Source organism: Sphaeramia orbicularis, chromosome 4, assembly GCF_902148855.1.
Source record: "Sphaeramia orbicularis chromosome 4, fSphaOr1.1, whole genome shotgun sequence".
Taxonomy (NCBI): domain Eukaryota; kingdom Metazoa; phylum Chordata; class Actinopteri; order Kurtiformes; family Apogonidae; genus Sphaeramia; species Sphaeramia orbicularis.
In genome coordinates, this window is record NC_043960.1 from 42,827,511 (window position 1) to 42,851,754 (window position 24,244).

General features: G+C 39.5%; 1 protein-coding gene and 1 long non-coding RNA gene across 6 annotated transcripts in view; both read left to right on the plus strand.

The window, feature by feature from the left end:
- ap3d1 (adaptor related protein complex 3 subunit delta 1) overlaps nt 1-24,244 on the plus strand; it is a 41,305-nt gene that overhangs the window by 7,607 nt on the left and 9,454 nt on the right. Inside the window, exons 4-27 of one of the 5 annotated variants that reach the window (XM_030131891.1) lie at nt 712-792; nt 887-994; nt 1,089-1,218; nt 3,685-3,824; nt 4,037-4,110; nt 4,241-4,290; nt 4,434-4,483; nt 4,854-4,926; nt 7,529-7,674; nt 8,547-8,695; nt 9,059-9,289; nt 9,746-9,977; nt 10,699-10,844; nt 10,987-11,128; nt 11,383-11,454; nt 11,594-11,669; nt 12,695-12,894; nt 13,577-13,650; nt 14,513-14,536; nt 16,974-17,136; nt 17,270-17,413; nt 17,853-17,906; nt 20,988-21,098; nt 23,946-24,101. In XM_030131891.1, the coding sequence (XP_029987751.1) occupies nt 712-792; nt 887-994; nt 1,089-1,218; nt 3,685-3,824; nt 4,037-4,110; nt 4,241-4,290; nt 4,434-4,483; nt 4,854-4,926; nt 7,529-7,674; nt 8,547-8,695; nt 9,059-9,289; nt 9,746-9,977; nt 10,699-10,844; nt 10,987-11,128; nt 11,383-11,454; nt 11,594-11,669; nt 12,695-12,894; nt 13,577-13,650; nt 14,513-14,536; nt 16,974-17,136; nt 17,270-17,413; nt 17,853-17,906; nt 20,988-21,098; nt 23,946-24,101 (2,826 nt within the window). The remainder of the gene's footprint in view (nt 1-711; nt 793-886; nt 995-1,088; nt 1,219-3,684; nt 3,825-4,036; nt 4,111-4,240; nt 4,291-4,433; nt 4,484-4,853; nt 4,927-7,528; nt 7,675-8,546; nt 8,696-9,058; nt 9,290-9,745; nt 9,978-10,698; nt 10,845-10,986; nt 11,129-11,382; nt 11,455-11,593; nt 11,670-12,694; nt 12,895-13,576; nt 13,651-14,512; nt 14,537-16,973; nt 17,137-17,269; nt 17,414-17,852; nt 17,907-20,987; nt 21,099-23,945; nt 24,102-24,244) is intronic. The other 4 variants (XM_030131892.1, XM_030131895.1, XM_030131893.1 and 1 more) reach the window with 4 other exon arrangements.
- On the plus strand, nt 21,105-23,938 carry LOC115417789 (uncharacterized). The gene is made up of 3 exons (XR_003935207.1): nt 21,105-21,866; nt 21,942-21,945; nt 23,088-23,938. It is a non-coding gene; the product is annotated as an uncharacterized LOC115417789 (long non-coding RNA).

Below are 24,244 nucleotides of genomic sequence, written 5' to 3' on the forward strand. Positions count from 1 at the left end.
TGATCATTTCATGTCAAATTTTCGAAAGGACTCGCAGGGAAATAATCATCAGGTTACTGGTCATTTTCAGTCATATTCATACTTGGGCTCCGATCTGCTAGCATAGCTTTACATAGCATACACACAACAGACAGATAAACTATGAGCAAACTATGACCAAACTGTGCATTTCTCCACCTGTACTTAATGGACTTTTGCCAGTCTTGTGATGGATCACTTGTGTTTCCACCTGTAAAAGACTTGTTGCACTTATGTCCTGGAGCAAAGTGACCGCTTTCCCATGCAGTTCTTACTGAACTACACAGAGAACAGTGTTGAAGACCAAGTTTTGGTAGCCATCCCTTTCTGAGAGTATGAATCAAGGTTTGTACCTACGTGTGTGTGTGTGTGTGTGGTGTGTGTTGCAGTTGCCCTTCTAAAAGTGTGTTTTCACACTGTAAATGAACTGAATCCTCATTCAATGTCATCTGGACTGAGACAACCTCTGATGGTTAGACCAAAAGCCCACTGTTTAGTCTGCACTGTGGTCTGGGGGAGGTGTTGCACTAATTTTATTCAGGTCAAACTGATTTGAAACCACCCTTAAACAGAGAAGTCCAGACTTTAGGAAAGTTACAGTGAAACCACAAAAAAATACATGTTTACATTATGTAATAATCTAGTGAAAACAGCACAGTAATGTATATAATCTCCTTCCTGTTCTTCTCACAGAGGATCGGCTACCTGGCTGCCTCTCAGTGCTTTCATGAGAGCACTGATGTAATCATGCTGACGACCAATCAGATCCGAAAGGTCAGTTCTGCCTATATTTTGGGTCTGACTCCCTCTGAACATTACCCTTCTTTCTTTCTTACTCATTAACTCTCCATATGCTTCCCTCTGCCAGGATCTCAGCAGTCCTAACCAGTATGACACAGGTGTTGCCCTCACTGGCCTGTCCTGTTTTGTGACCCCTGACCTGGCACGAGACCTGGCCAATGACATCATGACACTGGTGAGTCAAAAGAGGAAAAAAGGACCTTTATATAATGACAATTATGCTGTCAAGAAGTATCTTACTACTACTGTCTACTTTTTACACAACCTAGATGTCCCACACTAAGCCCTACATCAGGAAGAAAGCAGTATTGATCATGTACAAGGTGTTTCTGAAGTACCCCGAGTCCCTGCGCCCGGCTTTCCCCAGGCTCAAGGAGAAACTGGAGGACCCAGACCCAGGTATCATTAATGGCACCACAGTCAGTCTCCTTATTTACCGCTGTGAAAGAAAAGACTACGTTTTCATTTAGGTCTTGTTTGTTGCTCTTGGTGAGAGCCAGCTGTTCTTTGTTTTTTCTTTTTTTTTTTTTTTGGAGTGGAATTATTGTAGACTCTGCAGGCACGACGGGGCTCCCTGTCATTCTCTGTCACCTGAACCCTATGAATTATTCATCAGCCAAGAATATGAGATTGAGGAAGGCTCTTTTGTGCGACTGCCAGGGCTGTCTGTGAATATCCAGCAGCTCACAGCTATTTTAGTTTCATGACTGAAGCATCACCAAGGATATTAATGTGGTTTCATCCAAGCAGAACTGTGGTGTTCTAGGTGTTTTTGACTTATTTAGCACCTGTTATTGAGCCACTATATTAAATATGTGTTTCTGACAGTAGGATTTTGTCTGAAGTGGGTTGAGTTTTGGCTGTGTAAGAATTTTCAAACTGGGTTAAGGTTGAATAAAATACTGGACTGGTATACCAAATTTTACCACAGGTGTTGTACTTAATACACTAAATGCTCCTGAGTGGGCTGTAATGAGATTGGAAGAGTCCTCTAATTAGACTGTTTTGCCTAGAGATCCACCGTTATTGTTTTTGTTCATATCAATGCTGATATAATAATTATAGTTTTCAGCAGGAACAGGTTGATAAATCTTAACTAGCTGGTATCAAGAAGTGCTGTGGGAGTTGTTTTTTTGTTTTTTTTTAATCTGTAAATTAGTATTTCCGATTGAGAGGCAACAATTAATTAAGGATTTATATCAGGCCCAGTTGGCCCAAACCTCAGCTGATTAGGGATGTCATGAGAACCGATACTCACAATGCCATTCAATACTATGATGGAAAAAAAAAACCCTGTCAGTACTAATTTTTTTAAGAAACAGAAAAACCGATGCCTGCATAAGAATCTGTGCCATCGGTAGGCTACTACTCCTCCAGAATTGATGGGGGCAGCATGCATTTCAGGTAGATGACCACAACATGGTTATTGACATGCATAAGCCACTGTGTAAACTCTGCCACCGCGGAATTCAAATGGGGGGGGGGTGTACCACGAACCTAGCAAAGCACCTTCGAAACAGGCACCCAGATCTCTTTAAAGAATTCAAGGTGAATTCTGTTATTCAGCAGTAAATATTTGACATGCGATATCATCAGGGCTCCACATCGGAACTGGTCCAATGGCCTGACTCAGTTTTTACAGCCTGACCCGTTCGAAATGTTGAAACTATACCAGTGGTCACTAACAGGCGGACTGCGGTCCAGACCCAGATGCCATGCCATACGGACCCAGACCTAAAGGCGGTGGTGGAGTGCTTCTATTTTAACCAGCACAGCGTCTGGTAGAGTAGATGAGGAAACACACAGCATGCACGTGTGTGCATTCAAAGCAGTAAACTGTGACTGACAGTGCAGACAGATGAGAGAGTTAGAGGCCATAGCAATATTCATTTATATGCAAATACTTAAAGTATTTCTTGTTTAAGTTTATGGGTTCTTATGATTCTTTCTTTTTTTTCCCGTGGTATCGACTTTGGTATCGAGAATCATGTGATTTTAGTGGTATCAGTATCAACTTCTGAATTTTTGCTGTTGTGACATCCCTACAGCTGATTCCACCTGTTGGGAAAATGTCTTATTGGGCACCAATTAATTGACCAAACCTATTAATCCGTGTTTCTCCATTGGTAACTCCAGTCCACTAGGTGGAAGTAATACACCTCTGAGCTTTTTTGTCAGCTGCAATTAAACACCAGCTAAATAAAAAGGAAGAGTGTGTAGAGTGAAGCAGCATTATGTACAGAAGAACAGCTCAATCTGAAATATTGATTTATTAGTGCAGATTTAGGATTCTTTGAAAATAAGTCCATCATATCTCCTCATCACCCCAAAAACACAAGACATTTCTAGTGAACGAACACAATGCACACAGTGTGACATTTGACCTCCTTCATGTTACTGGCCCAGGTTTGGTAATAAGTTGCACAGTGGTCATGAGACACTAGTGGCTCTGTCAGTTGCATTTAGCTGACATTGAGCCTGTGAGTTACCAAGGTTGCCTGTGAATGGAGTGATAGTGATGTTCTAAACTAAATGCTCTGGGGAATGAGGCACAAGTTGTTTCACAATTTCTGTTAAGAGTAAGTCATCCCTCGCTGCAATATTATTGGTTTATTATCAGACAATGGAGGGTCAGATTCGACTGCAGCAGGATGCACCTGATATTTGTGGCCATTAATATACCTGAACAGTCCACTCAAGTAAACAATCATGTTTCTGTAAGAAAAATGGATTTGTCATACTGAAGTTTAGATTTTTGATATTTTCTACTGTTATTTATTTCATGTTATATGATGACGTTTGACATTAGAATTGATTGGTCTTTGCACAGTCTTGGCTTCAGTTCAATGTGTATCTCCTCTTTAGGTGTCCAGTCAGCAGCAGTAAATGTTATCTGTGAACTGGCCCGAAGGAATCCCAAAAACTACCTGTCCTTGGCCCCACTCTTCTTCAAACTCATGACCTCCTCTACTAATAACTGGGTCCTCATTAAGATCATCAAGCTGGTGAGTTAGTTTTCCAAGATCCAGTATATTGTTGAATATTAAGCTTGATAGAGGTTTCATATTGGGATGGTCGTATTTCCATGTTTGCACTTACCATACAACAATGAATCGGTCATAAAAGAAGAATCGATACTACTGGCCTAATCAACAGTGGTGAGGATTATCACCAGTGGCGACAAAACTGGAAGTGTTTCGACTTTGTCTCCCCTCAGTTTGGTGCACTCACGCCGCTGGAGCCACGCCTGGGGAAGAAGCTGATTGAACCACTGACAAACCTAATCCACAGGTGAGATGAAAAACGTTGCTTATTATCTTCTCTCTGCAGAGTGGAAGTGGTCAGATCTGACAGGTACTATGTAACAAAAAGTAATGCCACTACTACTGCTTCTTCTTACCTCTGTCATTTTCTCTCACAGTACCTCTGCCATGTCCCTGCTGTATGAATGTGTCAACACTGTGATTGCAGGTCAGTCCTGGTGTTATAAGCCTTTGTGCATCATTATGATGAACACTGCCTAGATTTGAGATGTCTAAATTTTTATTTTCCTCTTAAAAATGGTGGTGCATATGTCATTTAGCTCAGTTCTGACTTTCTGTCTCACGATGCAGTGCTGATTTCCTTGTCATCCGGGATGCCTAACCACAGTGCTAGTATCCAGGTAAGGTTCCTGTCTCCACATTTTTATGTAGATGGCTGCTGATCAACCCTTTCCACTCCAGTTGAATCATAACATATACTTTCACTGATGCCTTTCTTGTTATATAGCTGTTGTTTTAGCATATTTTAAGTAGAGACACAACAGTCAGAAGGGCTTTCAAGACGAATACAGCTGTTTGTTTTCTGTCCATAAGTCCTTGTGACTCTCAATAAATGCATGAAAATTTCAACACAGTCCCTATTTGGTACACTTTTTTTTCTCTTGGTGTGTATACTAAACCTTAAACTGGTGTGGAAAGGTGTCTGGTGACGTTAATGGCTCATCCCTTCTCCCCCTCTGTTTTTCTCTCGTCTCTCTTTTTTCCCCTCAGCTCTGTGTGCAGAAACTGCGAATCCTGATAGAAGACTCGGACCAGAACTGTGAGCCCTCTGTCAATGCCTGCAGTGTGTCATTTTCTCATTGTCTGCGTGTTTCTGACTATGGAACAGTCCACCCATTTAGACGACAATAATGTAGACTCCCTGACTCTGGATAACTCGAAAAGTATTACCTTTTCACCCTCAATTAGGCAGCCTGCTCAGAATACTGATGCACTTAAGTCACATCTGATCTAACCCTTTGCAAAAAAAACCAATATGACAAAGGCCAAGGGCTAAAAGTTTTCCCTTTTCAACTATAAAACACAGGAGGCAGTTCTGTAATTACCCCCTAAGATTGCAGCATACAGCCATTCGAGTTATCTGGAACCCCAGAGGTAGATATTTGTGTGTGGAGTAGTTTCTAGACTTCTGGTGTCAGTAGAGCAGACTGTAAACCTGTCATGTGAGGCGGTGTTTATCCTTCCAGTGAACCTCCTGTTGGCTCACATCCTCACACCTGAGGGTAACACGTTCCACTACATTAGTGACTAAAGTAGAGACTATAAAGAGACTGAAGCGATGATGTTATGGTAAAGTAACAAACCTAAGACTGAAAAAGTCTATTTAAAAAACAAAACAAAAGGGGTTTGTTTAAAATTGCATTGCTTAAGAAATGTATAGTTCAAATCATGCTAAAAATCTAGTACTGTATAGACCACATTTATCGTTGTTTTCGCATGGTTATAATGTGCTGTGCTTCAGATAAAACAAGAAAATACTGGAAATATGTGCACAGGATTAAAACACATGAAGGTTTAGGACTAGTGATTTAGTGGGACCTGTGTTTACACTTAATCCATATTGAACTGGAATCAGGTCGACTGTTAGTTTACTTGCTTAACATTATCATATATTACACCAAGCTTCCTTCAGTCATTCCCAGATTTTTTAAAATGATCACATAAAGCAAAATTATCAAGTCACGATGTTCAGATTTTCTAATCTTCAGCATGTTGAAATGAATGATGTGACGGAGGCCACGTTGTAATGTGGATGTACAAAGCTATAACATTTTGACACAATGACGCAGACACCCACATTTGTTATCTGATTGGGTGTCATCACTAAGTAGAAAGCCTACCTGATTTATTGCACCCCCGTCACATGTCCATTCCAGATGAAAACAAGATGACACCTCAAGTACCACCTTTTAAAACAGCACAGATACAGAATTACAGGCACTGCCGTTGTTTCCTCTGTTAGTACCTGTTGTATAGTTTAATTACACTACTGACTACAGTCTCAACAGACAAGCTGTAATTCAAGCAGTGATGATCAGCTCAGTTGTGTTGGAATGCTTTACAAAACATTTTGGGTACTTGTGTGTGGAGTCTAAGTGGACTGAGATCATTAGTGTGGATGTAGGCTTTGGTCATATATTGTAAGAGCTTCTCACATTGGAATCTCGTTAATATGCTATATGTATGTACAGCTCAGCATCAAAAAGCATTAAGACCTGACATGGACTCGTACAACCATGACATGTTTAATGCAAAGGGAGGTCACCCTAAATATGTGCACCTTTGGTGTGTTGAAAGTTTTGTTTCTTAACATGTTTTTAATTACACATTCCTTATATATTCTGCAGAGACTGAATAATGCATACTGTATGGATGCACATTATAACCTTGCTAAAACAAAACACCTATGTTGGTCTAAGACTTTGCACAGTACTGTATATATTTAAATTTAATCAAGGTTTGCTTACCTGCAGAATTGTACTTAGTTCAGTAAATATATGGTAATACATGAAAGAAAAATCAATACCATTGATTTGATTTTTCCAACACATCCTTTGGGTTGTTGTTTTTTTTTTTTTGTTTTTTTTTTTTAAATGCCAGGTGACATTTCATCACTTTTCTTACTGAGACAAAATGGCACAGAGTCAGGCATTTCCCATAATATTTCACCAAACTGTCACTTTGCCACAGTGTAAGAAGATTCACCGTTGGTGGCTGCGTCATCGTCTTCTGCAGCTGTTCTGAGGCCGTGTGTCTGGTCACCTCATTACTGTTATATTTACAGCAGTGTCCAGCCTCACCTCAGCCCACGGTCACTATGAAGAATCCCGAGTCATTTGTCTCCGTCCAAATAGATGATCAACGGCCTGCTGTAGTTCATCAGGCTTCGGAATTAGTTTTTTTTTTTTTTTACTGGGGTCATAAGAGGTTAAAGGATAAACTACCATTTTGAGTGTGTGTTTTGTCCTGTGTGTTTGTGTGTCCTTTCCATTGTTCCCTTAATTTTTATGTTGCTTTTATGTTTTTACATTGAGTTTTTCTTTGTCTAATGTATACTCATAACTATTGGAGAGAAGGTTTACATAGCAGAATTGTGTGGATAGTTTGTTGTTCATAATTTTGCATACATATGCATGCAGCCTGATAGAGCATTTGGATGAAAATAGTAGTGAAAGAAAAGAAATGAAATTCACCTTAAAACTATAAATCAGATATTGTGCCTGTTATGTAACACTAATTAATTAAAATATTTAGCTGAATCACAGGAGCTTAGATAATGTAATGATATCACATAATGATAACAGTAATTGCGCACAGTTGAGAAAAAGCTTCATTTGTGTGTTAATATGATGACTGAGGTCTTGTATATTCATGTGTTCATGTAGTGAAGTACCTGGGCCTTTTGGCCATGTCCAAGATCCTGAAGACCCACCCCAAGTCCGTACAGTCCCATAAAGACCTCATCCTTCAGTGTTTGGATGACAAGGACGAGTCCATCCGTCTGAGAGCTCTGGACCTGCTTTATGGCATGGTACGATGAGACACCTGTCTCGTATCATTACTGAAATGTTTTTAATCATTGTAATCAACCTGTTGTCTAAGTTACCCCATCGCTTTGACATTTGGCGTAATATTACATCAGTAACCTTTAAGAAATGCCAGAGTTTACCAGCTGTCTTCTGTATTCTGTCAGAAGTCTTCATTGGGTTACAACAGGTAGAAGCACAGGCGCTGGTCAGTTTGGCCTAATAAAATAAGCAGTTCTACAGAAAATGTGTCTTTCACACCCAAAACAAAACTGGGTACCAGACTTCAGTACTTCATGAAACCCACTGAACTGCTGAAACTACCCCAAGAGTAAATCCAACATATACCAACAGCTTTATACCTCATGTATTAATGATTATAATTATTGTGTTGTTAGCAGTTTATTTATATATATATATATATATATATATATATGCTGAAAAATGACACTTGCATAGTTGTACTGAATTGCTTTGGAATTAGTATAGATATTGGTATTGAAAATTTTAAACGGTACCAAGCAAATGTACGGTTATTTTTCAACTATGCATCACTAAACTGAAAAGAACTTTGATTTACTAATTATGAAAAAAGGAAATAGTCCTATATCACTGTGCTACAATTTCTTAGAAATTATCTAAAACTATAAACTATAAGCAACTAGCACTTTTGACTTCAACTTTACCAAATTTGAGTCACTAATAAAGAAAAATTAACAACTTTTATTCTGTAAGCATTTTACCTGTAGACCAGTGTTACATACTGTCTCCACATGCCTTTTAATTTAAAGGTTGGTTTCAGGGAACTCTCATATTATACAAGAGATCAGATTTTCATATTTCACCCTGTTGGTTAAATGATTTCTGTTCTTTCCAGGTATCTAAAAAGAACTTAATGGAGATTGTAAAGAAGTTGATGCTGCATGTTGACAAAGCAGAAGGAACCACCTACAGAGATGAACTACTTACCAAGATCATCGACATCTGCAGCCAGAGCAACTACCAGTACATCACCAACTTTGAATGGTCAGTCTTGTCAATCTTCTCATTCACACCAGCGGTGTCTCTAGATCAGGAGTGCCCAACCCTGGTCCTTGAGAGCTACTATCCTGCATGTTTTAGATGTTTCCCTCTTCCAGCACACCTGATGGTCATTTTCAGGCTTCTGCAGAGCTTGATGATAGGCGTATCTTTTGAATCAGGTGTGTTGGAAGAGGGATACATCTAAAACATGCAGGATAGTAGATCTTGAGGACCAGGATTGGGGACCCCTGCTCTAGATAGTTACACTTTGTTCTATTGTATTTTCCACTCAATTCCCTCAAGAAGGGATACATAGTTAAATGTCAGTCTATACTAAATCTATACAATACTACTGTATATCTGCAGGTACATCAGTATTTTGGTTGAGCTGACCCGATTAGAGGGCACACGGCACGGCCACCTCATCGCCTCTCAGATGTTAGATGTAGCTATCAGAGTCAAAGCCATCCGGGCCTTCGCAGTCGCCCAGATGGCTACTCTACTGGACAACGCCCACCTGTTGACAGGCAACATGCAACGAAACGGCATCTGTGAAGTGTTGTACGCTGCAGCGTGGATCTGCGGCGAGTTCTCAGAGTACGTACATTTAATTCATGGACAAATACTTGTAGGAGATGACACACATTACAAATATGCCATAGAGTTTGTCAACCTGCTTACAACTTTAATGTGTTTGTTTTCTATGTATTTAAAAATGAAAAAATATATATATATAGTTGTATACTCGATATTGCCACTAGGCGGTGCATTTGAGACAGCCTGTGTTTCCAAATAGAATGTAATCAGACTACCAGAAGCCATGAATGGCACAGTAGTGACCCAGTCTACTGTAACCACATTTACCATCCACTAATAATTAGAAATACTTAGAGAAGTAGCAGCAAGTGATTGTTTTCTTTATAAAATTATTCCATCAATTGCATATAGAAAGTATACTTGACAGGGGTCGGTCGATCATCATGAAGCAGGGTTGTTGTATAGATTTAACAAATCTCATCTTAGACTTTGCCTAAATCTCACTCTTCTTCACAGACACCTGGAAAACCCAATGCAGACTCTGGAAGCCATGTTGCGGCCTAAGGTGGCCACTCTACCTGGCCACATACAGGCAGTGTATGTGCAGAATGCAGCCAAGCTGTTCGCCACTGTGCTGAAGAGCCAGGAAGGAAACACAGACAGCACAGCCGCACAGGAAACCAGTCAGCTAATGATTGACAGGCTGCCGCTCTTTGTCCAGAGCGCCAACCTGGAGGTGCAGGAGAGGGTAAGACAAGTGATGAGCATCGTCATTACCATTTTAGCTTTAAAGGAGAGATATTTTGCTTTTTTTTTTTTTTTAATGGAATTATCCATTTTAAAACATTTCCCTGTGGTCTACATCCACTGTAAATGCTATGCTTGGGTCTGAATTCTTCATTGATTAAACTGCTCAGGTCCATCTTCAACCCTATTTCTGAGTAATGACACCAGAAAGGTTGTTTTGAGCGCTGGCTCTTCAAATGCACATTAGCCACTTCACGTCCCACCCCCTCCAGGTTGTTGACATGCTGCCCTGTCGCATTCAGCCACTTGTGTTCGTTAATACAACCAACAACTGAACGTTTTAGGTGAAGTTTGGACATATTTTCAGTATGGACTACAACCGCTGCTGCTGATAAAGAATTATAGCGCACTTGGAAAAATGTTTGTTGGAAGTCTTGACCTTATATGTGCAAATGTCATGACGTAACTAGTTATAGATGTAACAGAAGAAGGAATTAAAATGGGTTGTAGAAATCCGCTTGATTTTTACCGGAATGAATATAAAGATAGCTTTGCAGCACCTGGAGGGTTCAAATCCAAATTTATGAACTGTTAGGGTGCAAATACACAAATAAATGTACCAAAGACTAATAAAAGTGGGTTTAGCAAAATATGACCCCTTTAACGCTCCTACAGCAGTCAAGAATTTTTCACCTTTTTTTGTTTCTACCACTTTTTGTCAGGCTTCCTGCATCCTACAACTTGTCAAGTACATTCAAAAATTGCAGCAGAAGGATGTAGAAATAGCAGAGGAGGTCAACGCACTGTTTGCTGGAGAACTCAATCCTGTCGCCCCTAAGGCACAGAAGAAAGTGCCTGTTCCTGAAGGGTGAGTTAGCTCATTACACGGCATGCACAGTTATTAAAAGCACATTATTGTAGACATCTGACTTTGGTTTGTTTATCTGAATGAATAATTTTGTTGAGTAAAAACCACCCTCAAAATAACTCTGCGATTTTCTTTCTTACAGTCTGGACTTGGACGCGTGGATCAATGAGCCTCCATCTGAGAGCGAGTCTGAGGATGAGCAGCCCAAGGCTATTTTTGCCAAGGAGGAGCCCAAACACTCCCGCCCCCGCCACACAGAGGTGGACGAGAAGGAGCTGGCAAGGGTAGGCTGGTCAATAACTGCAGCGGCATTGTTTCAGAAATAACTCACATCTACAGCACTGAATGTGGAAAACACTCTGTCAAATAAGTAGTTTGAATAAACTGCAATGTCTAGAGGTGAATGTTTTGAACTATTGTTTCTATGTGCATGAGTGTGTGGGTTTTTAGTTTCAGCATGTGCTGTAGATAACCTCTCCTTCTATAACTAAAGTCAGGAATCATTGATTTATTCATGTTTGTGTCTTTCCGGTGTCAGAGGAGGGAAGCCAGAAAGCAGGAGCAAGCCAACAATCCATTCTACATCAAGGCCTCTCCGTCCTCTCAAAAGGTGTCTTGACCATTAATAACTACACACATCTCATGTCTAATGTACAATGATTTAAATCTGACTTCAAAATATTCTTAGCCTTGAATGGAGCATCGTGTGTAATTCCAGCTGGGTTAAATACATGTTTCTGTCCGTGTAGGTGTACCAGGACACCCCTGGAGTGGAGCATATTCCAGTCGTACAGATTGACCTCAGTGTGCCTCTCAAAGTCCCAGGTGGGATACACTGTTCTAATGCTGACGCAGAATGTGGGACTGATTTCACACTCATGGTTATTGAAATTAGATCATAATAATAATAGCAGGTTATCTGGTGTTTGAGTAGACCTCTGGTTTTTCTTCACATTTCTAAAGGGCTTGGGGTTTATTTGACCACGAAAAATGCATTTTGATTATTTTCAGATGTATATTATTACAGTATTTAGATAGTAGCTTCAAGAAATGTGAACCTATTGAATCATACAGCTTTTATAATATTTACATTTATCTGAAATAATTTTTTGTTTTTAAGGCTGTTGGCATGTTCCCTGTTTAGCCATATATTTATACAGAGACTGAGAAATGAGTATGTATTGCCTTTATAACCCTGCAAAAAACATGGTACTCCATATAGCCTCCAGTTTTAAATAACTGATTTCCAGAGAATAAAACACTGCGTATTTCATCTAAATGCTATCTCTTCCTGTGTCTTCAGCTTTGGTGCCACATCCAAATCTTTCCATAGAGCTGGCTGTAGTAGCTGTAGCTGCTTGAATGTAGTACCATATATTACACATGTATAACACATTCAAGCAGTTCAGTCACATCTTGGAGCAATAAGTAATATTTGAGTATACAATATGACTTCAATAATGTATCGGCTTTCAGTTAACTTTTCCCTTATTTTTCCAAAAGCCAGTACCAGACTTTGGTCACATTGGTGCCTTTAAAGGTATTTTTGTCGTGAAACTTAAGGTGACTGACGGGAAAATGAAAATACTTGGGAATTAGAGAATCTTTTCCCATTGCTCCACAGTCTAATTTTCTGCTCTCCATCAAATTGATGGATAAACTGAGAAGCTACTCACTGCATCAGTTAGAGTTCCAGAACTTGATACAGCTGTGAGGTACTAATCACTGCAGTAATTATCCAGTGGATGGATATGAACTCTGTGTTTGGTTAAATCCAGGTGGCCAGGCTGTTTATTATAAATCACATAAGCATAAAATCTTTCCTCCTTGTGTTTTGTCCTTTTTCACAGGCCTGCCTATGTCTGACCAGTACGTTAAGCTGGAGGAGGAGCGTCGGCAGAAGGAGAGAGCAGAAAAGAAGAAGAAGGAGAAGAAGAAGAGGAAAGAAAAGCGCAGTGGACGAGGAAAGAAACACGATTCGGGCCCGGAGAGCGAGGAGGACATCACACCTGCACACCAGGTCGACATTGTTACCGAGGAGATGCCAGAGGTAAACTCACTTGATATTCTTTATTTTGTGCTGTGATGTTAAGGCACATTGGTTTTCCAATGAAAAGGGGTCTTTACAGTAATGCAGTAAACTCTAAAGAGGGAGAGAAGACAAAGTTCATTGTAAAAGTTAGTTTTTACAATAATAGAACAGTATAGGAAGGAGCTTTTGAGGGCTTCAAAGTGTACGACAATGATGCCTCCAAAATGGACATCAACTTGATGTCAATAGAATAAAAAAAGATTCGTAATCAGGGAGTATTGTGTCATTTTAGTTCATTCTCATTAATTCACAATACTAATTTTCTGACCAGCTATGGTTCAGTAACATTATTTCCAACTGAGAAACTCTGACTTTGGAATCAAATGCACATTCGTTTATTATTTTCACTTTTGAGACAACAGGCTGGTAATCAGAATCTGAATAAAAATTATGTAATATGAAATGCTGCTATTAATTGGCATTTTCAATTTGTACTTAAAAAAATGTCAAAATTGGACATACCCTCAGATTACCATTGTTTACATACTGTCTACCTGGCAAAGATTTACACCATGATGATGAACTGACTCCTAATATTCACATAACAGTGGTGGATGAACACTGTCTTTCTTTTGCTGATTGTCTGAAAATTCAGTTGAAGTCTGCACTACGTTTGGTTTTTGGTTTTTTGTTACTTCAGAATGCCTTACCCAGTGATGATGACGACAAAGACCCCAATGACCCTCATAAAGCCCTGGACATCGACCTGGACAAGTGAGTTGACATCATTTAGGCCTGACCTCTACTTACTGTTTTTTCCAACTACTATGTAAATTTAGCACATAATGTTAACGTCATCTGTTGAATCACTGACTACGTTGGCATGCACAAAATATTCTGTTTTCTGTCCTTTTTTCCAACTCATGAAGCTTTGAATACCCTGATTCAAAATTGGTTTTTCTCAAAGCTTTTTATTGGTGGCAGATGTTCCACTGTGAACTCAGCCTCACCCTTTCATTCCTTCAAACACCTTCTTGAATAGGTCAACTTTTGGATATTTGCTCACATCCAAAAACCAGTTGTTGTCCTCTTTCGTAATGTTTACAAGTAGGTGTGTTTCTCCCTCCGAACAGAAAAGGAAAGCGCACATCTGGACCAGAGAGGAACTCTGTCTCTACTCCAGTTGACAGTAAACAGGAGGCCGTGGGTCACAGCCTGCGGTAAAATCTGCAAATGAGATGCATATTCAGAATATTCAGAAAAACCGTAAACAGGAAACCAGAATAATACCAACATATCATACACGTCTTAATTGGAAAATACTCCATTTGGAGAAAGGCCTTTTTCAGAATATGCTGTTTACATGACACCACATTCAGAATATTGTCATATTCTGAATCATGGAATATTATTGTGCATGTAAACGTTCTCACTGTGTGACGTTGGAGTGATTTCTTTTTGGTTTTTGACCGAGTAATTGAGTGTTTGCTCCTCCTCTTGAGCTTCCCGGCCACTGCGTCACTGTGGATGTGACTCGGCCCTTTCGCTCCTTGCAGTTCTTCTCATGGTTGTTCTGCTCTCTGCTTCCTCTTTTCTCTGCATACACACACCCATCACTTCCTCTTTGCGGGGGCAGCTTGGTGGAAGCGGCAGGGCGCAGGTGAGTAGCACTCCAGCCACAGGACATGGGCTTCGACCGTACATGGACTGCCCTCCGTCGCTTTCTTTCTTTTTCTCTGTCTTTCTCTTTTGTCTTGCGCCCTTGACTTATGTAGCTGTCTCTCTTTGCTCATTAGGAGTTGTCAGTATCTGCTTCCTGTTTTCAGTGTTTTTTCCTTGTATTTTACTAGGAGATGTTCAACTGTAGCCTCTGACCTAGTATTCTCTCTCTACCCCTTTTTCTTACCCCATTTCCTTCCAAAACACCTGAGTCTGACAATATCAGCAGAGCATGAATCTGTTTCACCTCAGTTTTTAACAGACACTCCATAGAGCAGATGTCTCTGCATAAGGTATCTGAACAGAAGAGTAAATCTGAATTAAAAAAAGAAAAAAAAGTTACTGCTGCTGTTCTCAGAATCAGAATTGTTTTTTACTGCCTGTCCGCCTGGAATCAAGCTCCTAAGAAGCATTTTGCAACTTTTTTTTTTTTTTTTTTTTGCACACATAATCAGTAACAACATGCTTTTAGGAAACCTGTCCCAGCAGTCAGGGTTTGTACGTCTTCTGAGTAAGAATTCCCAGAGCCTTCTGAACAGAGCTTGGTTCAACTTGGAGCTCCAAATTCCTACAAATAACTGTTAAAGTAGTAACTGGACACACTTATGTCAAGTTATTCTGGACTAGTTTTTAGCTTACCGGCCGACAGGCTGTAAGCTATTGTCATCATGTGGTCTCCGTCATCGTCGTCATCATCTGTCATCCGTTACAAAAATTTCAATAGTCTTCTTCTCCGAAACTACAATTCTGATTGACTTCAAACTTAGTATACAGCTTCTTTATGATGATGTCAACAAAAGTTAGTGAAATTATTTAGATCCGGATCTGATTCTGGATTTGGTGCCACTTTGAAAAATGTCCCCATTATAAGAGATAAGAAGTGGATCGATGCAATAACTCAGTAAATATAAATGATATCAACTTAAAATTTCTACACTACAGACCTGATGGGGAGATGACCAAAACATATTGTCCACATACTGATCAGGATCTTCTTCTGGATCCGGATACTTACGGAAAATTTAACATGGGCTCTTATGGGGAAAAAATTTCAATTGTCTTTTTCTCCCAAACTATACTTCTGATTGACTTCAAACTTAGTATACAGCTTCTTTATGATGATGTCAACACAAGGTATTGAAATTATTTCAGTCCAGATCTGATTCTGGATTTGATGCAACTCTGAAAAATTTTCCCATTGTAAGAGATAGGAAGTGGATTGATCCAATAAATCAGTAAGTATCAATGATATCAAGTTGGAATTTTAATTTTTTACAGATCTGATTGGAATATGACCAAAACATGGGCTATTTCTGTAATATAATAAATACACAGAACTGGGTGATAATAAATGGCATCTGGATACATTTCCCAAAGCTTTTAATTTGGCCTGTAAGCTACAGGGCCATTGGTCCTATTTTTATTTTACAGATTTAGGTTATGAAATTCAGTTGAGGCAAAAATAGGAGTCACATAATTGAAGCAGAGGCATGAATACAAGTTTTTTTTCTCAGTTCTAAGGCTTATAAGGCTTAGGTTCAGCACCTTGGCCAAATACTGTGAAATCAAAGTGATTTTTCCTGGATCTCATTGATGATATATCATTCAGCCTAGCTTTTTGGCAGCTGATTATTAAGTATCTGCTCTAGTCTTCCACATTTCTGTCCACATAAAGTTGTAATGTTACAAAATGATGGAATATTTTTTAATTGAAACACCCAAAAAACACATCTGTGCACAATGTAGTGTTAGGGTAACACTGAAGATCCAAAAAAATCTTATATTATCAGAATAGAGTCATTATATTTTATGAAAAATTATACTTTTTTTAAAGCCTTTATATTAACAGTAAATTATTTTATTCTGACTTTGTGCAAAATACACAAAATGACTGAATTTGATAAGTGAAACTTATCAACTTATTCATGACTAAATAATAACAAAGACGTTCTTTGTAAGTGAAGCTATCCTTGTATAAACTCACGGTCTCTTTCCTTTGAATAACCAGCAGGGGGTGGTAGTGCACGTGTTGACTGCCTTAAAGACTCAGGCTTTGGGAAAACAGTCCTTATCAGTTCAATATGGTGTAATTTCTCAGTGTAGTTTCTGGTTGTTTGGGAATGTCGGATGCTCCGAGCTCTGCCAGAGGAATGGCCTGACTGAAAGCTTTGAATGAGACCTGGCTGCACACTGCAGAACCCTCCAAGCCTTGCTCACTTTTTCTAACAGATTACTACCCAGTGAAATATTTAGAGCATTTAGAGAATGTTTTTCCAGAAGATGGTACTAACTCCCAAAAAGAACTATTTTCACCCCACAGTCCATCTTATCAAAGTTGTGATCTCTTTTAATTGATCTGGACACTTTTGTATGTGCAGGCCTCTTGCAGATAGTGAAAAGCTACCGGTTAGATCACACCGTGAGACCCCAAAAAGTCCAGCAGAAGACGGGGACACAGAAAACGCTGCTTTACAGGAGCCCAAGAAGAAAAGCACCAAAGAAAAGAGGGAGAAGAAGAAGGATAAAGACAGGGATAGAAAGGTAAGGCTCGACTGGACTTAACCTGCTATTGAAATGATGTTGATTTCACCTTAGAAACCACACACCACTAATTAAAATGAGAAGAAAACGCTTAAATATATACCAGTAAGATTCTTTTGTCCTTTTTTCACAGAAGAGTAAAGAAGAGAAAAAGAAGAAAAAACACAAACACGAAGAGAAGGAGGAGGATCTCCTCGGGGGTCAGGCAGATGCTCCTGTTGTCCAATCAGAAGAAACCAGTGAGGTGGTGGCACCGCCCACTTCCACCAATCCTGAGGTATGGCCTTTTAAAAGGGTGGAGCAGAGCTGTGTTCTACCTAGCAACAGCAATTTTATGTAAAATTAAATCCATAACTTGTGTAATGTAAATAAAACAAGAAAGAAAACATAACCTAAAGGTTTTGAACTTGAAAAACCAACATATTTAGTTTACAGTTTTGTTCTGAAAGGTTACATGCAAACAGATCCCTATGATCATTTTCATTGACTCAACGCTTCCATTGCTTCTTCCCAGCCTCTTTTCAATCAGCTGTAGTGATCAAGTATCAGTTCCTCTGAGCTGGCTGCGGAGTCTCTTGCCAAATACTTGATTTATTCATGAAATAGAACAGTGTAATCTCTGTATCCGTTTTCATGAATAGTAGAAAGATACAGAAACCTGTTTGGCCCTCACCCTCTCACCTCGTCGCACTCCTCTCCCTCCCTTCCTCTCCTAGGTTTCGGATCTGGATTTCTGGCTCTCAAACGCTCCAGTGCCCTCTAACACCCAGGTTGAGTCACGTCCCCCCCCAACCCTTTATCCTTCACTCTCTCCACCCCTTCCTCATCTCTGTCAATACACACAATTCTCTTTGGTCTTTCCATGTTTTATTGATCTACCTCATCCTGTCCCATTGCACTATTGCCCGCCACCCCCCACCCCCCATGTATTCTTGATTTATTTTTTTTTTTGTTTGTTTTTTTTCCATCATGTACCCCATCTCACCCTTTGTGACACAACTTCCTCTCTTCCACAGGTCACACAACACTTCCCTTTCTCATTCTTCAGCCTTCCACTGTTTTCTAGCATGTGTATGTCTATCTAGTGTGTGTGTTTTTGGGTTTGTCTCACAATGCAAGTTGTTCTTTTCCACAGCTTGTTTTGCTCACTAGCTGTCGTATCAGTCTTTAGGTTAAGAAATGATATTATTGTTGTGTTGTTGGCGCCATGTGAGTGGAGGTGTCTGTAGGTCCTGGCCTGGAGGCACTTCCATTTGTCACCTCCTCATCACCACACGTGTTTGTGACTACTTTCTTCTGGGTCACGTGGGGTTTTCACTTGTATTTGATTTTGTTAGTTGCTTTTGATATGATGTGGTTGAATTGTCTTCAGCTTTTAATTGTGAAGAAACTGTGGTTGGAGATTGTGGTTGGCAATGTGGCAGATAGTGTTGAATGTAATGGCTGAAACCTAGCTACAGCATATCTTTAGACATAAGACAAATAACAGCACCTTCTTAACTGTACAGTCGTGTTCAGGCAAACTGTATGCATCAATTATCTGATCTGTGGTTTCTATGGATTTGGTGTTTAATCATGGAAACTGTCAGCACTTTAATATGAGCGCCTTTGACCTAAAAATTTTCCCTTTTAAAGGCATGCCTTGACACGTTTTTATATTACTTGTCATGCTAGTATGTCGGATAAGACAGATTGCACTAGAAAGCTACAGTATCGCACACACACAGGCTGTCGTTAAGTTCTTGGGAGTCGGGTTTTTCATCTATGAACAGCAGCCAGTGTGACTGGTTCGTGCAAGTTATTTCAACAGTTCCCAAAACAAAGCTGTGTACAGGTGTAGTTGCTGTTGAAGCTCATTTAGTTGTAGGTAGTTCCTCAGCGTTGGCAGCTGTTAGCGCCAAACCAGATTTTGGTATCACAATGGCTCATGAAAGTACCATGTTTACAATAACACTAACCTTGAAAATAATTTATAAATGGTTTATAAATATGTTATTTGTAAGTCATTCATTTACCTAAAAAAGTTCCATCAGTTTCCATGCAATGAGTCAGGTTCACTATTTGGCAATGGCAAGTTATTGCTGCCCTTTTTACCTGTGATTTCTGTTTCACCTCAGATCTTTGGTCAAAAGTGTTAGAAGTGGCACAAATTTGGTTTTCGCAGGCATTGCTGATTCAGTTTTTTCACATTTTTTCCCCATATGTGTCTGTGGCACATTGAAAAACAATTTCAAGCAATTTCTAGATTTGAAATGCTTTTTTTTATTGTCAATAAATCACATTTATGCAAAAAGTCAAACTCTGTCACTTCCAAAACTACAGCCACAACTATAATTCCTTCAGTTACTTTGTCTTGTATTTTCCTTTTATCAGTCACCATTTTAGACCATTTACTAGAGGTTGACTAATAATGGATTTTTTAAAGGCTCTGATGATAAGAGTAGTTATCAGAGTAGGCACAGGAAATGGCAGATATCACAAGTGAATGTTAAATATACAAACTGAACTGTAAAAATATAAGTGGAAATGATTATTTACAATGTTTCAGATGTTATTTTCCCTTTAAATTAGTAATTTCAGTTGAAGTCTAATGTTTGCCATCCGCCTGTCAGAATTCAATCTCTGCCTTTAGAGATGGTTAAAAACCTTCAAACATTCAACTGCTGTCGATGAATCAGTTCATCTCAACCATTTACTGATGAGTTTCTACCATTTACAACTTGTTGTAAAATACAACATTGACAAAGTGTTCATGAATATTGATATGTCAATTGTAGGTTTTTGAGTAGTGAAAGATGCTGATGGTCATTAAATTTCTAATTAATAATGAAGCTGAAAGGTATAAATGCTGCTTCTGGAGACAAAGGAAGCTCAATTAGATCGAAGGCTGAATTCTATATGTAATGGTGTTTCACTATTTGGCAAGCAGTTGCTCACTATTGTTCTTTTTATTATACCCCCACCCCCGGTATATAGATATACCAGGAAGTCCATCCAAGATTGTTTTCCATCCTATGTCTTAGACACTATTCACCTGATTGTTTTCAGATTTCACACACATGTTCTTTACATGTGCCTGTCTCTCAGTTTTTGCATTTTTTTATAAAAAATCTTTGAAAAGGTGTTTTTTTTTTTTTTTTTTTTACTTTTTTGAATCTTAAATATGAGTCACAGTACATAGATACAAAGTGGACATAAACATACAATATGAGCTATAGTAACCCTAGTCCCAACCCACCAGCTCATCTATCAAGGTTTACAAAGAGGAGAAAGTAAATGCATAAATAAAAATAAAGAACATAAATATACACAAAGTTACAAAATTAAATGCATAGTGCAGTACCATTAAAATGTGTCCAGATAGTAGATCAATACTACTCAAGGGATTGTAGGGCCAGTGTAGAACATGGCATACAAGTATTATTGCAATCCACCCAATGGCAGATACATTTATAGCACAAAAAAATGCTGGGTTAATTGAAATAACTTTGAATGCCCTGAATTTTTGAAAAGTTTTTAAAAAGATTGAAAGTTAATCCCTGGGTAGGCAGGGTATCGGTGAGCAGGAGGGGCAAAGTGTTGTGCAACTGGGTGGAGGTATTAGTAATTACTTTTTTTTGTTGAAAATTTTAGCAATTTATAAACAATTTACAAAGTACTTACAACTTAATTATAAACCATTTACAGCTCCTTTCTAAGGGGACAGTTATTGTACAGCGGTACTAGTCATGAGTGCCCTTTCTAACTTCACCTACCTCTGTCTACACAGATGAGACAAATCACACCACTCATCTGTCACACTGAGATTTCACTCCTCTAATACCTTTTCCATATTTGGTGTGTGTAAACAGGAAGCAACAACAGTAGCAGAAGCAGAGGCAGCCCCCCCTCCTGAGGCCGCCTCTGGCACAGCCCCAGACTCCGAGCCCGACCAGCCCCAAGACGCAGATACGGAGGAGGCTGTAAGTAATTACAGCTGACAGAGTGGTGTGAAGTAAAAGTTTGGCTGCAGTGCTGCTTCACAGTGACCTGATGGGATGTGGTGCGTTGGCCGTTCTCATTCTCACGGCTTTCTGTAAATGATGTACCAGGGAAGTGTTGGTGCTAATGGTCTCTACAGCACAGCTCCAGTACTGACTGTGTTTAGAGAAGACATTTTCTGTGGCTACACCAAGAGTTTGATTCAAATGACATAATTTAAAGGTAATGTTGCTAAACATTAACAAAGTGTATGGAAACATTAGAACCTGATAAATGTAATAAACTAAATGAAAGCTGAAATTAAAAAGAAGTAGAAAGTAGCAGGAATGTCTGCATAAGTTCTCATTTGCCCAGGTCATTGTTCTTCTAGGTTCAACTGGACTCGTTTCACTCCTTTGAAAATATTTCGTCTCTCATCCAATAGACTTCTTCAGTTCTAATAGCTGGTGGGGGTAATTGGACTCATACAGTGGGTACAGAAAGTATTCAGACCCCCTTAAATTTTTCAGTCTTTGTTATATTGCAGCCATTTGCTAAAATCATTTAAGTTCTTTTTTCCCCCAGCGTACGCACAGCACCCCGTTTTGACAGAAAAAACAGAATTGTACACATTTTTGCATTGTAGCTAATACAGCCATGAGTCTTCTTGGGAAAGATGCAACAAGTTTTTCACACCTGGATTTGGGGATCCTCTGCCATTCCTCCTTGCAGATCCTCTCCAGGTCTGTCAGGTTGGATGGTGAATGTTGGTGGACGGCCATTTTCAGGTCTCTACAGAGATGCTCAATTGGGTTTAAGTCAGGGTTCTGGCTGGGCCATTTTAGAACAGTCACAGAGTTGTTCCGAAGCCACTCCTTCATTATTTTAACTGTGTGCTTAGGGTCATTGTCTTGTTGGAAAGTGAACCTTCGGCCCCATCTGAGGTCCAGAGCGCTCTGGAAAAGGTTTTCATCCATGGTATCTCTGTGCTTGGCTGCATTCATCTTTCCTTCAATTGCAACCAGTGGTCCTGTCCCTGCAGCTGAAAGCACCCCCACAGCATGACGCTGCCCCCACTATGCTTCACTGTTGGGATTGGATTGAGCAAGTGATGAGCAGGGCCTGGTCTTCTCCACACATACCGCTTAGAATTAAGGCCAAAAAGTTCAATCTTGGTCTCATCAGACCAGAGAATCTGATTTCTCATAGTCTGGGAGTCCTTCATGTGTTTTTTCACGAACTCTGTGGGTTTTCATGTGTCTTGCTCTGTGGAGAGGTGTCTGTTGGGCCACTCTGCCATAAAGCCCCAATTGGTGGTGGTGGTGGTGGGGGGGTGCAGTGCTGGTTGACTTTCCACAACTTTCTCCCATCTTCCCTCTTCATCTCTGGCGCTCAGCCACAGTGATCTGAGTTCTTCTTTACCTCTCTCACCAAGGTAAAGATCCTGATTACTCAGTTTGCTCGGACGGCCAGCACTAGGCAGAGTTGTGGTCGTCCCAAACATCCTCCATTTAAGGATTCTGGAGGCCACTGTGCCCTTAGGAACCTGAAGTGTAGCAGAAGTTCTTCTGCAACCTTGTCCAGATCTGTGCCTTACCACAATTCTGTCTCTGAGCTCTTGGGGCAGTTCCTTCGACCTCATGATTCTCATTTGCTCTGACATGCACTGTGAGCTGTCAGGTCTTATGTAGACAGGTGTGTGCCTGTCCTAATCAAGTCCAATCAATTTAATTAAACACAGCTGGACTCCAATGACGGTTTAGAACCATCTCAAGGATAATCAGTAGAAATGAACAGCACCTGAGTTAAACATACAATCGTCACAGCGAAGGCTTTGAGTACTTATGGCCATGTGATATTTCAGTTTTTATTTTATTAAATCTGCAAAAATGTCCACAATTCTGTTTTTTCATGTCAAAATGGGGTGCTGTGTGTACACTGAGGGAAAAAAAGAACGTAAATGATTTTAGCAAATGGCTGCAATAAAACAGAGCGAAACATTTAAGGGGGTCTGAATACTTTCTGTACCCAGTGTAAACCTGTGAGGTGAGTGGTCTGTGTAGGTGTTATTCCATATGCTAATGAACTTCATTAAGATATGGAATAACATGAAATGAAACGTTTCCAAAAGGCAGAAACATGTCTAGTTTTACCTAGAAGAACTACTAAATATGGGAATATGTACTGAATTTTTTTTTTTTTCTAAAATGTCAAACGTTTTAGAATTTGTGAATTTAGATACATAAGACCAAGTCCACAGGATTACATCTTTATTTTAAAATGCATAACTTTAAATTAGCATCCAAACTGCATCCAAAAATGACTTTTGAAAATTGTTTTAGTTTGTAAAATGCAGTGTGTTGCTGTAATGCGAATAGATAAAAACTCACTTAGATTCTGAATGGTTCTAATCACTACATATCCCTCCCTTATTTATCATGCTCCCTCTCACACAACCTTTCAGTCGAAAAACATGTTGCCCTTAACTACCAGCTGTCTGTTCAATGAGGATACTGAATTACATGCAGTTCTTTTGTTGTCGTCTGTTAGCAGCTGTTACGCAGTTAAATTCTGCTTTTTATCATGATACTGACTACATTTACTACAGGTGACCTGGTATTTGTGCAATCCAGCTTCATTCTCAGTTCCCTGTTCATGTAATGTGTAGGTCAGATATGTTGAAATGGCCAGAGATTAATTCTGATACTGCAACTCTTTCTACATTATAAAAAAGTAGTATTATAAATGTAAGCCTCCCAATCCAAACTGTGTTGTTCCGTACTCTGTGTCTGATCGTGTTTTGTGTCCCACATTAAAGTTTCCCTCTTTATGTTGTTTAAAATGAGAAGAAATCTTCCAAACACAAGAAGAAGAAGCAGAAAAAGGAGAAGGAAGAGAAGGAAAAGAAAAAGAAGAAGAAGCATCACCACCATCATCACCACAGTGACGGAGGAGGAGAGGAGTCTGTGCAGAATGGAACTGTGGAGGAGGAAGAGCCTCTGCCGGTCAGTGTTTATCAAAGCTCAGCCAGACATTCAGCATTTACTCCGATTTAATGATTCACCACAGCCAACACTGGACGCTTTAAATCACTGCACGAAAGAATGACTAAGAACTAGTAAAATAAATTAGATTAAATTTCTACATC